Source organism: Sciurus vulgaris (genome assembly GCF_902686455.1).
Source record: "Sciurus vulgaris genome assembly, chromosome: 6".
NCBI lineage: Eukaryota > Metazoa > Chordata > Mammalia > Rodentia > Sciuridae > Sciurus > Sciurus vulgaris.
Window position 1 is genome coordinate 58,225,435 of NC_136466.1, and position 14,700 is coordinate 58,240,134.

The 14,700-nt window shown below is 39.9% G+C and overlaps 1 protein-coding gene across 2 annotated transcripts in view; it reads left to right on the forward strand.

Moving 5' to 3' along the window:
- The first annotated feature begins 697 nt into the window (after nucleotides 1-697).
- SLC12A2 (solute carrier family 12 member 2) overlaps nucleotides 698-14,700 on the forward strand; it is a 102,223-nt gene continuing 88,220 nt past the window's right edge. The window contains exon 1 of one of the 2 annotated variants that reach the window (XM_079143449.1): nucleotides 698-1,520. In XM_079143449.1, the coding sequence (XP_078999575.1) occupies nucleotides 789-1,520 (732 nt within the window). In that variant the 5' untranslated portion in view covers nucleotides 698-788. The remainder of the gene's footprint in view (nucleotides 1,521-14,700) is intronic. The other variant, XM_079143448.1, reaches the window with a different exon arrangement.

Below are 14,700 nucleotides of genomic sequence, written 5' to 3' on the forward strand. Positions count from 1 at the left end.
CGCTAGCCTAGCCCAAGTACTGCGAGCTCAGAATTAAAAGAAAAAAAAAAAGGAAAAAGAAAAACGAGAAGAATCCCTGAAGCCGTCGCTGTGGTGGCAGCTGCCGAGGTAGCATCCGCGACCAACGTTCCGGGGCCCGCACGCGGTCCGTGGCCTCTGGTCTGAGTTGCCGGCCCGCTGACGCGCAGCCCTGGGGCGGGGAGAGGGAGGCGGCCGGGGGGCCCGCTCCTCTTCCTCGCCGAGCGCGGCGGGGGAGGGCGGAGAGGTGGGAGGAGGGCGACGGAAGAGGAGGTAGCGGCGCGGAGATCTTCCCGGCCACCGCGGTGAGGCGGCGTGTAGCTCCGCCTGCCCGGTTGTCGCGCTGCTAGCGCTGCCCGAGGCCGACGCCGAGAGGCCAAAAGCCACCCTCACGAGGGCGGCTCTCGCGCGGGGTCGCGCGGGAACCCGGGAGGGCCGCGGTGCTGAGGGAGCGTCTGCCGCGCGCCACTGCGGGACCGCGGGTGGGCGGGCTGAGGGGCGGAGGAGCCTCGGGCCCCGCCTCCCGCGTGCTGCAGCCGGAGCCGCCGCTGCGGCCCCGCCGAGCCTTTAAACAGCGGACCGCCCAGCGCCCCAGCACTCGCGCCTGGCTCGGGTGCTGGCGGCTGACGTTCCCGCCGGGGCGAGTGGCTGGGAGAGCAGTTTCCTCGCCTTACCTTGCAGCCGCAGCCGCTGCGGGCCAGGGTCGCGGAGGCGCGCAACAGCCCGCGACATTCGCCAGACTCTTCAGGTCCGCCGAGGGTCGGGCGGCGATGGAGCCGGGGCCCACGGCGCCCTCCTCTGGCGCCCCGAGGCTGGCGGGGGTCGGGGAGACGCCGCTGGCCGCGGCCGTGGTGGACTTGCCGGGCACAGCGGTGCCCTCGGTGCCGGAGGATGCTGCGGCTGCGAGCCGGGGCGGCGGCGGGGTCCGCGGTGAGGGCGCTGCCGCGGCCGGGGACGGGCTGGGGAGACCCCTGGGGCCCACCCCGAGCCAGAGCCGCTTCCAGGTGGACCTAGTTTCCGAGAACGCTGGGCGGGCCGCGGCGGCGGCTGCGGCCGCAGCCGCCGCAGCGGCTGGAGCCGGGGCAGGGGGCAAGGAGACCCCAGCGGACGGGAAAGCCAGCGGTGAGAGCGGGCCGGCTAAGGGCAGCGAGGAAGCCAAGGGCCGCTTCCGCGTGAACTTCGTGGACCCGGCTGCCTCCTCGTCTGCGGACGACAGCCTGTCGGATGCGGCGGGGGTCGGAGGCGATGGGCCCAACGTGAGCTTCCAGAACGGCGGGGACACAGTGCTGAGCGAGGGCAGCAGTCTGCACTCGGGCGGCGGTAGTGGGCACCACCAGCACTACTACTATGATACCCACACCAACACCTACTACCTGCGCACCTTCGGCCACAACACCATGGACGCTGTGCCCAGGATCGACCACTACCGGCACACAGCTGCGCAGCTGGGCGAGAAGCTGCTCCGGCCCAGCCTGGCAGAGCTCCACGACGAGCTGGAAAAGGTGAGCTCTCCCCGCCTCCCATCCTCTGGTGCGTGCTGACCGCAGGATGTGGCCACTGACTCTCCTGGGTGAGGTGGCGGGAATGGACCGCTTGGCCCGCTGGCATCTCTGGATTCAGCTGTCAAGGGTGGAATTGCAGTGGAATGTAACTTAATCTCTTAAAAGTTTGCAGCGGGTTAGGCTGGTTACGTGATACTGGAGAGGCTGCATTTAACAGCCTTCCCCGTCCAGTTACGCCGTGTACACTGTCTTTCTCACCCACGCTGGACAATTACCACCTCTCCGAGTTTACAGTTGTGTTTGTAGGCCCTGGGAAGGGAGTGTGCAGGAGGTTTAGGTGAGGATTTCTCTGGGGAGAGGGCGGAGAGCACCTACCATCTGTCCTTTTTAGATTGCAGTGTAAGGCTTATGTACACCCATTAGAGATCCCTTGAGTTGGTGGTGTTTGAAGGAAAATCTTAATAGGGTGTGTTTGTGGTCTATGAATTATTAAGCTCAAATTTTGCAATCTTGAGTGTTCAAAGGATTATAGGAATCTTGAATCTTGGGATATGACATTCCTGATAATGGCGCAAATTAATTTTTTCGTAAACCTTTTGGGAGAGGGCTTTATCAGAAAAAATTGGCAAACGAACGAGTCATTAAAGAAAAAAAAAGGAGAGGGGACAGGAGAATTGACTTTCTCTAGAGAATGTTCAGAAAGACCGTCTAGAGTCTTTGCACAAGCAGTCATACTTTATAAAGCAAAAACCATGCCTTTACACTTGTTGGTGACTTCAGTAATTATATTTTTTAAGAGCCCATTAGACATTTGTTCAGGGTTCACATTATTTTGAAATAACATTGATGCTTTTGAGACTGGGTTAATGTTTAACTTTTTTATGGGTGGGAATTACTTGAAGTCTGCTTTACAAGTGTATAATGACTGCATTGATGGAATTTGGTTTGGGCAGAGTTGATACCACATAGATTGAAATGATCATAGTGTGGAAAACTTTAAATCTATTAAGTATGTGATTTCTTCTTGGATTTTATTTTTGATTGCATATATTCATTTTATACAAGACTGTACTTGTCCTAATGTTAAAGTAATATTCAATTTGACATAATTGCATAGGTCCCATCTCTGACAGCTTATTGATTATTTAAAAGCCTGACATCATTTAGCTTTAATAATACTACTTCTGTTGTTCCATTGTGGTATTTTGTCATATCAAAAGCAAAACAATTTCTAAACACTTCTTTCATTTTAACTTCTGGCGTTTCAGATATTTTTTTCAGCACTTCACATCTGTGTTAATGAAAGTAGATATGGGGGTTGGTAATTTTCCTTTTCTTGGAGCATTTTTGCTATTGAAAATGTAATACAATTATGTTTCAGATTTATTTCACTAAATCTAAGTAGTTTAGCAATCAAGCCCATCTATTTAAACTGGAAGTTATAAGAAGACTTTAAAATTGGAAGGTTTTTTTTTTTCATTTAAAATTCTGTCAGTAACAAAGCGTTTCAGATTCTTCAAGAATTTAGATTTATTTTGAGATTGTATTTGCATTTTTGTTTTTGGTGTTTTTATTCAATTTAGAACATCTAAAAAACAGAGCATTTGTATTGGTATTGTTAGCTGTATGATAGTTGAAGAAGTCATCCAACCCCTCAGCCTCTGCTTTCTCAACTAGGGAAAAGGTGCAATGAAAATAGAGGGCCATGTTCAGCACCTGAAAATAATGGCTAGTGCAGTTATTGTTCTCTTATATTGTCAGAAAGGGCAAAATTTAAACTCTAAGATATAAATTTTATATTATCTTAATTCCTACATTTTTAGATGAATATGTATATTCATATCATATAGATGTAGATTTTTTTTTTTCTTTTCTTGGATACAGATTGGAACTGGTCTTGAACTTTGTAATTCTCCTGCTCAGCCTTCCAAGTCATTGGGATGAATATATTATCTAAAATGTTAGAGTTTGCTTTATGCAACAGGTGGTGTAATGAATTCTTTAGTTTTCTTTCTTTCCTTTTTTGGTATCAGGGATTGAATCCATAGGTGCTTAACCACTGAGCTACATCCCATCTCTTTTTTGTTTTGAGACAGGATCTTGCTAAGTTGCTTAGGGCTTCACTAAGTTGTTGAAGCTGGTTTTGAACTTTAGATCTTTCTGATTCAGCCTCCAGATCCACTGGAATTAACAGGCATGAGTCATCCTGCCTGGCTAATTTTTTAGTTTTTTTTACCTTCTTTTGCATATGCTAGGCAATCATTCTACCACTGAGCTACATCCTCAGTCCTCACTCAGATTCTTTCTGGACGCTGGAAGAGTTTGGTTGGGTTAACTAATAAACACATATTGAAAATAAGTTGCTTAGAATTTTAGCATATGGGTTAAAGAAATAGATGTGATGTTAAGTAGTACAAATATGGCTGTACACCACTGTTGAAGGAGGGGCAGGCAAGGGAGTGGTGATAAAATGGGTTGGCTAGATTCCCAAAAGTTGTTCCAACAACTAGATTGACTTCTATCTCTGTAAAACCTTCTCTAATGTTTCTATTCCTTAGCAAGTTAAAATATTGAGAATTTCTGTAACATTTAATTCTAGCATTTGATTGTTAATACTCTTCTTTGGTCACTAAATGCTTTAGTTTCTATCATGGATCTAACTCTGCTAGGAACTATGGAAGAAGGCAAAGGTAAGTGCTCCAAACACTTGTTAGGAAAAAGATTTATATTGTCTTTCACTTGAATTTCTTTTGTTACTCAGCACTGATCGTTTAAAAGTACTTTGCCTAAATGTACAACTGTAGGAACAAATATCCTTGGTGTATCTTACTGTGTTAGGCAGCCATTGTAGGACAAGACTCATGAGGTCTCTATTTTATCAAATATTTTGTGGGGGAAGGGATGTCTTAGATGTTGTCTACATGGCTATGATATCATGGAATGAAGGATTATGCAGTGATTAGCAAAACAAATAGGGCTTCTGCCTAGACAGACATTCAAGTAGTTGAACAAATAACATAGTTACAAACTTATTTTTTTCAGTACCATGAAAGAACAGTAAACTTTGCTAGTGAAGATATAATAGAACCTAATTTTAATTGGTTTTGGGGAAGGTATAAGTGTGACATTGGTGCTGGAACCTGAATGAACCTGAGGATAGGGTGAAAAGACTGGACAGCATATGTAAAGATGGTGAGGTAAAAATTGTGATATGTTCAAAGACCTAACCAAAAACTAGTATAATTATAAATGTAATGGGAAGCTATGAAGGATTATGTGTGAGGGAGCACCATGATCCATTTTGCTGGCTGCTGGGAGTAGAGTGGATTGGTAAGGGTAAAAATGAAAGCAGGGAGAGTCAAAACTGTCACAGAGGACTCTTTGAGAGATAATAAGGGTTGATGACAGAACCAATTGTATGTGACTGAATTGAATGCAGAAGAGAGAGAAACTGACTCCCAGGTTTTTTGAACTTGAGTAACTGAATAGGTAGGTAGTGGTACTGTTGCCCGAGGTAGGAAAGATGGGAGAAGGAATAATAGATTTGGAGTGATGGAGAGAAGGAATTGTTTGAATAGACTGTAGAACATTCTTATTCTAGAGTCATTGGGAGGAGAAGGACGAAAAAAATTATGTACATATAGGTGTCTCTATAGAGAGAGAGAGAGAGAGTGTGTGTGTGTGTGTGTGTGGATTTAACAGTCATGGACAAAAGTGTTTAGGGAAAATGGGTAGGAAAGAGAATAGGGACTGGACATTCAGAACACTTAAAGGTGTGATATTGAGTTGCCAGACTTGTGACAAATAGCTGTCTGGAGATTGAAACCAGGAGCACTTAACCACTGAGCCACATCCTGGCCCTTTTAAAAAAAAAAAAAAATTATTTTGAGACAGTGCCTTACTAAGTTGCTTAGGGCCCTCTTAAGTTGCTGAGGCTGGTCTCGAACTTGCCATCCTCCTCCTGCCTCACTTCCCGAGCTACTGAGATTATAGGGATGCACTACCATGCCTAGAGAGAAGAGAGTTTTAAAGAAGGTAGAAACTCTTCAAAACTGCATAAAGTAAAAACCAAAGTAGCGATTTCTGCTTCTATAGGAAGAAATAAAAAAGTGGGGAGTACCAGTGAAGTATTTGATGAACAACTTTAACATGTGTGATTATCAAGCATGGAAAAGTGGAGTGATGAACATCCATACTAGCTCTTACTAGATTTAAAGTGCTCTACCACTGAACTATACCCCAACCCTAAAGCATTATTAAAGCTTTCTTTTATTTAAAGGTTGCACTGCTTTTGCATTTGTCCTTAGGCCTAGACTTGGGAATCTTTTGCTAATGTTATATCGAGTCATTGTACATGGCCTGTTTTTGCCTTTCTCATTAATAAAGGGGAAAGGTAAAGAAGGCAACTATATTATTTTTAATGTTTCTTTGAGGTTGTTGGTTTTTTCACTTAATTGCTTATGACACATTTTGCTTATGATAAAGTGAGTGGTCTCATGGAAACTGAAGATGTTGCTTAATAGCCACTCATTAAAAGTAGTAGAGCTGGACTTCACTCTTGAGTTTTCTGACTCTAAGGCAAAAAGAGTGTGTCTCCAGATTCTTCTTTCTTATTTTCCTATTACCCAGACTTGCTCTAAGTCTGGCAGGGATGTTGAGGTGGAGATATCACCAACACCCCTTCACTTCCACACCCTGGGAGTTGAATGATTACATAACAGAAATAAGGAATACCTAGGGTGATGTAATTGATACTGCAACTAACTCTTTAACTGGAATCTGAGCTTTTGCCTCATTTATTTCCATATGGAGAATAGGCACTTAAAAGATTTGTTCCCTGAAGGGATCAGGGTTGGCAGTTCTTAACACTAAACAATTGTGGTAACACCTTCTCTAGGTGGGTGGTGTCGATTCTGGAGAAGAAATTCTACACCCTACTAATTACTTCAGGATATGGCTTGATTCCTTGAAGGTCACCCTGGAGGAATAAGAATGTGTCACATATGGGGAGGTGTCTAGGAGTAGTTTCCAGACTTAGTAAAGCTGGGACCCTTATAAGAAATATTTATGTGGGGCAAAGTCAGATTTGTCTTGTTTTACAGTTTTGTTACAGCTGCTAAATCCATGCCAGTGGCCACTGAAGTCTGTCTTAACACAAACCAGATACATTCCCTAAATACATACCAACTAACTGCTTGGGTAGAAGGAAAAATAAATTTGGGTATGGGGCTGAGGTTGTGGCTCAGTGGTAGAGTGCTTGCCTGGCATGTGTGAGGCCCATCCATGGTTCAATCCTCAGCACTGCATATAAATAAATTAATCAATTTTTTAAAAAATTGGGAATATAAAATATGGCAAAAATATCTTTATGCTTCTAATCATAATAGATGTCTTCGTTATATGTATTTGCGTTCCAGTCCTATGAGACTGGAACTTAAAGCACCCAAATTGAATTTCTTGGTTTTTATAGATTAAGTGTCTTTGCTTTCAGTGATTCTTAATTATGTTTCATATATGTGTTTGGGAAGTTCATAGTACTAATCGGGTTGGTTCCATGCTGAATTGAGATGAATGTGAATTCTCTTATTCATCAAATCCTTCCTGAGCATCAACAGCAGCACTGTTAGAAGTCGGGGGATATAGCAGTGAACAAAACAAAGTCATGGGGCTTTCATTCTAGTTGTAGGAGACAATAAACAAATAGATCAGATGTAGTACTGTGAAGAAATTAAAGCAAGATGAAGAAAAAGATGGCTAGGATAGAAATGATTGTGGTGGTGGTGTTTTAGAGTAGTTGAGGAAGCCCTCTTTGACATGGGAGCAGATACTAGAAGGGAGTGAGAGATCATCCCATGTGTTTTTTGTCAGCTTTTTCATCACTTAGACCAAAAGACCTGACAAGAACAATTTTAGAGGAGGGAAAGTCTATTTGGGGCTCAGGGTTTCAGAAATGTCAGTTTATAGATGACCAGGACCATTACTCTGAGCCCAAGGCAAGGTAGAACATCATGGCAGAAGGATGTGGCAGAGGAAGGCAGCTTGGGACATAGCAATCAGGAAGCACAATAGCACTCAGCTCAACACACTCAATAATATGAGTCCCAAAGGCATAGCCCTGGTGATCCATCTCCTCCAACCACACCCTACCTTCCTACAGTTAACCCATTCAAGTAGATTAATGCATTGATTTTTAAGACTCATAACTTGATCATTTTACCTCTGACTGTTCTTGTATAGTCTTACGTATGAACTTTTGGGAAGATACTACTGTCTAAACCACAACATCATGCAAAAATCAGGAAGATCATTCAAGACATGGGAGTAGACACCAAGACACTGAGATAGGAATATGTTTGTGTTAAAGGTCATCAAAACTGAAGTGATGAGACAGGTGATGGGAGAGTAGTGAGGACTTAGTAGTGTTGAACTTTGTAATACATGATAAAAATGTAGAATTTTGTCCCTACGATAGAAGTACATCATTGTTTTCTTTGTGTTGATTTTCAAATTTGAGATACTCTAATATAGACAGGCAATAGACAAGTAATAACTATTAGAGATCTGGTTTTAACTTTTAGATAACTATATCCTGAATTGAATTGTTACTAATTATTAAATATCTGCCATGTTCAGAAGCTCTCTGTAGGCTAGGCACAACCTTGCAAACCAGGTATTTTACAAATAGACAAACCCAGATTAGAAGCAACTTAACTGAAGTCTCATAGCAAGTAAGTGGCAGACATAGGATATTAGGGAAGGTGAGGTATTAAGGAAAACATATTTTTTAAAAAAGTGGCCTATTAAAATCCCTTATAGAAGTCAGACTTACAAGTAATAATTCCTGATGAACTCATTTGAAATTATTGTGTATTGATACATGTGTCATACACAGCTTAATGGTTACAGGCATAAACATTAAAGCTTTACTGTTTTAGAAATCAAGTTTTATAATAAATTATTCTCGATTTCATAGGAAGAATTTCTTTGGAAATTAAAATATCAATTTGATTTTCTTTAGTCCACAGTTTTAGTCTCAGAATTTTAGTTTAAAATAAAAACATCACAAAGATTGTATGCTTAAAGCATTTGCAAAGATGTGTCTTAAAGGGGAAATGTACTTAAAATGTGTAAATTAGCCTTTTATCACTGTGACAAAACAGCTGAGGGAACAAAGGAGGAGAGTTATTTTGGCTCCTGGTTTCAGAGATTTTAATCCATGGTCAACTGACGCCATTACTTTGCATGTGAGGTGAGGTAGAGTAGCATGGCAGAAAGGCATAGTATAGGAAACCACATATAATATAGCTAGGGAGTGGGGGGTGGGAAGTGGCCAGGGACAAGATATAGTTCCCAAAGGCACACCCCCAATATCCCTCCTCCCTTATTTTCCATCACTTCCCAATAGTGTATTCATCTGTGAATCTGTTAGTGAATAATCCATTGATGAGGTTAGAGAAGTTAGCACTCTTCGTATTCTAATTCCTTCCCCAAAAGCCCACTTCTGAACATTGCTGCACTGGGGACCAAGTCTGTAACATATGAAACTTTGGGGGACATTCTGAATCCAGACCATAAGAAGATGATTTTTTTTTTATTATTATGGAGAGAAAAATAATAGAGCAAGTTTGGAAAATAGAGAAAATAACATCAAACCCTTAACATTTTTGCGTTTTTATGTATATTTGTTTTTGTGGATCGAGGGATAAAACTCAGGGCCTTATGGATACAAGCACTGAACCACTGAACTACATCCCCAGCTCCTTTGTGTAAATTTTTAAACTATAATTTTATATCTCACTTTTCCCATCAAGCACTAAATATGCACTCAGTAGTAAATAAGTAATGAAAGTTTTGTATATCACCTATAGTAATCTCTTTAGGTGAATATTTGTAAACTACTCTCAAGTACATGTTCCATAACTTGCCTTTTCCTCTGTATACTGTTTAGTTCATTTACATTTGTTGTGATTTACTTAACGATTAAGTTAGCTATCTCATCTGTTTGTTTCTCTAATCCTTTTCTTGCCATCTTTTGTGCTGATCAATTTTAAAGTATTCCATTTAGTTCTATTGACTTCTAGTGATCTCTTTGCATTTTTCTTTTTAGTGCTTACTATACTAGAGAGAATATAAATTTTTTTTCATCATTTAGGGAATGCTTTATTAGGTTCTGTAATCAAACCCATGTAGATAAGACCTTGCTTACTTAATACAGTGGTTACCCTTCTACAAATGGGAAAAAATTAAGTTTAACATTTCTAGACCAATATGGCTGCTAATTTCTGTACAATGCCAACTCAACACAGTCAACTGGGATACTTTTTCCGAAGTTGATGACACAGCTAAAGTTTCCAAAAATTCAAATTTTATATATAAAATAGAGAATATTGAATTTCTTTGGCTAAAATATAGGAATCTTAAAGCAGAAAACTTTCCTTAGTACCCTTGTGTAAATGGTAAACCCAGTAATACTTTTTTTTGTATTCTTTGACTTAAGCAGTCATATAGCTTTAAAAAAGAGAGAAAAGAATATATGTACGTATGAACACATACACATGTCTTTTCATTTCCTAGGGATTTGTGTTTCCATTTGATATTGCTTCCTTAAATTCTTGTGATAGAGGTGAGCTGCTGACAAATTCTCTTAATTTTTATTTCTCTGAACATGTCTTAATTTTACTTGTTTTGTTTTGTTTTGTTTTTTTAAACTGGGATTTGAACTATTAAACTCAGGGTTGCTTTACCCCTCAGCCACATCACCAGCCCTTTTTGTTTTCTATTTTGAGACAGGGTCTTCATAAGTTGATTAGGGCCTCACTAAGTTGCTGAGGCTGGCTTTGAACTTGTTCTGCCTCAGGCTTCCTCATCTCTGGGATTACAAGTCTATTCCCAACTGTTTTGAAGGGTAGTTTTGCTGGATATAAACTTATTAGTTGACAGTGTTTTGTTTTTTTTTTTTTCCCAGCCCTTTGAGCATATTGTTCCAGGGTCTTCTAGCCTCCCTCATTTCTGGTATGAAGTCAGACAGTTGTACATGATGTGTTCTTTTTCTGTTTCAAGATTTTCTCATTGTCTTTGGCTTTTAGCAGTTTGTACTTAGGGGTTTTTTTTTTTGGTTTTTTTTTTTTTTTTTTGCACGTGTCCGATTTAAATTTCTAGGATCTTTAAGTTAATGTTTTTTATTACTTTTATCTTCTGCCTTTTCCATTTTGTTAAGTTCATCTAGTAAATATTTCATTTTTTCTGTTTGTGGTTCTGGGGGATTGAACATAGGGCCTCATGCATGGTAGGCGATCGCTCTACCACAGAGCTACTTTCCTCAGCCCTGAATTCTTCACTTCAGATAGGTGGTTTTCTTTTTGGTACCAGGGATTGAACCTAGAGATGCTTAACTGCTGAGCCAAATCTCCAGCCTTTTTTATTTTTTATTTGGAGTTACTGTCTTACTAAGTTGCTTAAAGCCTCATTAAGTTGCTGAGACTTTGAAATTGAAATCCTCCTGCCTCAGCCTCTCTAGCCACTGGGATTACAGGCATGCACCACCTTGCCTGGCTAGAATTTCTAATTTTTAAAATGTATCTTTCATTTCTCTGTTGAGATAACCTCTCTGTTACTCATTGGTAATCATATTTAGCTTTGACTATTGAACATACTTGTCATAGTGCTTTATATTTATATTTAAATTTATGAATGTGTATGTGTTTACATACGTTTGTATATATGTATGTATGTATTTATGTATGTATGTATATATGTTGATGGGATCTTGCTATTTTGTCCCAGGCTGGACTTAAACTCCTGGGCTTAACTAATTCTCCCAACTCTCTCCTCCATAGGTGGGACCACAGGCATGTTCAACTGGGCCTATTTTGTTGTATCTATCATGAAGTCTTTGTCTCCAGAAATCAATATCAGGGCCCACTTGGAATTTATTACTAATAACCAATTTTCCTGAATATAGGTTACATTTTCCTGCTATGGCTTCTGGCTACTTCTTTTTTAGTCTGGCCCCTGGGGGTCTCCTGCATTTGTGCATTTTAGTGGCCACTTAAGATTTGGGAACTTGCTGGCCTCAGTGGCACAAGCCTGTAATCCCAGGAATTTTGGGAGGCTGAGGCAAGAGGATTACAAGGTCAAAGCCAGCTTCAGCAATTTAGTAAGCCCTAAGCAACTTAGACCTTGTCTCAAAATAAAAAAAATAAAAAGGGCTGAGGTTAAGGTTCTGTGATAAAGTTTCCCTGGGTTCAGCCCCCAGTCTGGGGGCAGGGAGCAGGGGATGACGTACCCTATACTTTTTCTAGAAGTTCCTTCTTAATTTCCAATTCCTCTCCTGACTTTGGACTCTGTTCTCTGGTAGTTGAAGCTAGTAAGGCTTTACTGTCAGCCATCTAAGCTACACACAATTGGGGAAGGTACTTGGTTAAAAAGCAGCTAACTGATGTTCTCACTCAAATGCAGGTAAATCTTTTGTATTTTCTCTCTTGTCCTGCATTTTCCATTTGTCCTGGGTATCCATGCACATATAGTTGAGCTGTCAACTAGGGATTTTAAACTTGGCTGTTCCATTTAATATTCTGTGACATGTAGGAGAAGGACTTCCCATCTCTGACTTTAATTCCCTTATTGAAAACAGGAAAGATGATATACTTAGGGAGATGTATTATCTATTCCTACCAGAAATACATGAAATACCAAGTGCATGGTAGTATCAGATTTATACTACATGTAGTTTTTGTTATCAGTTTTTCCATGCATATTGTTTTTCCACTACTGATGCTAGAAATGGTGCTTCTATTTCAGATGCTTCTAGTAATGTATTTCTCTTTCCCCACTTTGTTTTTCTTATTATTTTAAAATACAATGATTTGAAATGTAAATCACACAGCTGTACTATTAATTGGAACCAAAATGTATAAATTTTCTGGCAATTTGAATGAAAATGTTTCAAACTTTTACTTTGTCAGCATTAGGAAGTTGTGTGGGGTTTGAAGCAAAGCACAAATTATATTATTCTTAATGCATCCTATTGTATTTCATTCTTGAATGGTTAGTAAAGAGCATGATAGGCTAGGTAGAGGACTGAATTCTTTGACTGCAATCAGCAGTTCTGACTTGGTTCATTGTAAAGTCACATGGTCACACCATCCACTTTTATCTCTGGTACTTGAGTTTTGAGCTTTGCATTAATGCCACTGGATATTAATAGAGCATTGTTAACCAGAGCAGATTGGATTCCTGTAAAACAATACTTTGTTTTGAAAGAGTGGTCTGTATGGGGAGCATTACACTGAATACACCAATCACCGACAGCACGGATAGGAAATGTTGGTAGTTTTGGGATGATATAATTTGCTAGTACTTGATAAAAAAAAAAAAAAAAATTGTTAGAACAATTGTTAGAATAAGCTCACCAATTTGTCATCCAAATTTACATATGTATGCACACATATTCTTAGTTGCTCAATCAAGTATTTCAGGATATTAATTTCTGGCTTACCTTACTATGGTAGTTGTTATTAAACTACGAGAAATTTTGATAAAGTATTTTTTATTAATGTTTTAGTCAAAAAGTTTGCTTTTAGGATGTAAATAGCTTTTTCAGTGAACTTTTGCATTTTTTGTGTATGATTTTGGGGTTTATTTAAATCAACAATAAGCTTCCGGTCAAAAATAGTAATACATTTTTGTATATTAACAGTACCCTGGAGTAAAGTTTTCTACTCTTCTTACAATCAGAAACCGATTCAATTTGCTTCAATAATGCTGAACTCAGAAGTTTTGACTAGTATTTCTTAATCATTCTTAAAATAAATGTATTAATGCATTAGTATAGATGCTTCCATAAAGTATATGTCATTTGCCACTAAGGTAAATGGGGAAGGAAGGAGTTTATCATTTGTTGAGTACATTTTTTTGTGCCCGAAAAATTGCAAAGTATTTCTAGCTGTGCAATCATTGGTTTTCAAAGCCACATACATTGCACTGTACCCTATAACTTGCTGATGACATGAGTGATAAGTTCTTTATTACTACCATGCAGAAGTTGACATCATATTTATATGTGAAAAACAGTGCTTTTGTTTTATTCATACAGAGATAATTTTAAATTTTGCCAGTATCAAATTATAATATAGAAGCTGTGTAGTAGAGTCTACATTAATGATGTTTTACAGTGTTTGTTTTTATTAATTTGTTTAACATCCAGTTTTAAACTCACATGGTCATTTGCACTAATTCATCATTCATTAGTTGTTTGTAGTGATAGCCAAAGGTTTTTGAGCTCTTACTAGGTGTGATGGTTTGGATGTGAGGTGTCCCCCAGAAGCTCACAAGACAATGCAGGAAGGTTCAGAGGAGCAATAATTGGACTGTAAAAGTTTTAATCCACTCAGTGATTTAATCCCCTGAGTGGTAACCAAAGCAGGAGGGTGTGACTGGAGGAGGTGGGAATTAGGGCATGACTTTGGGTATATATTTGTATATGTTGAATGGAGACTTTCTGCTTTCTGATGATGTGAGCTGCTTCCCTTTGCACACCTCTGCCATGATATTCTGCCTAACTTGAGCCCCAAGGAATGGAGCCAGGCTTCTGTGGACTAAGACCTCTGAAACTATAAGCCCTCAAATAAACTTTCCTCCTTTAAAATTGTTCTGGTCAGATCTTTTTGTCGCAGCAGTGAAAAAGCTGACTAAACACTAGGTTAATGTCAGGTAATGGACTATGTATTTAAAACATTCTCTCTTAATTTTTAAAGAATCTTTTTTATTGGTAATAAAAACAGAACATGAAGCATTAAATGTATAACTTTTTTAGTGGAAACATGTAATCACCATTCAGATCAAGAACTATACTTGCTGGTACCTCTATGCACCCCTTTCTAATTGTCCCTCAATGTAGCCACTGCCCTGACTTAATGGTGATCACATCTTTGGGTCTTCGTTTTGATTTTTTTTTTTTAAACACTTTTTGTGTATTCCTGAAGGCTATTAATTCAGTTTGGCTTCCTTTAAAACTTTACATAAATGGAATATTCATTTTTTATTAATTAATTAATTATTATTATTTTTTTTGTGTGTGGTGCTGGAGATTGAACCCAGGGCTTTGTGTAGTGAGGCATGCACTTTACCAACTGAGCTTTATCCTCAGCCCTGAAATATTTATTGTTTTGTTTTGTTGTTT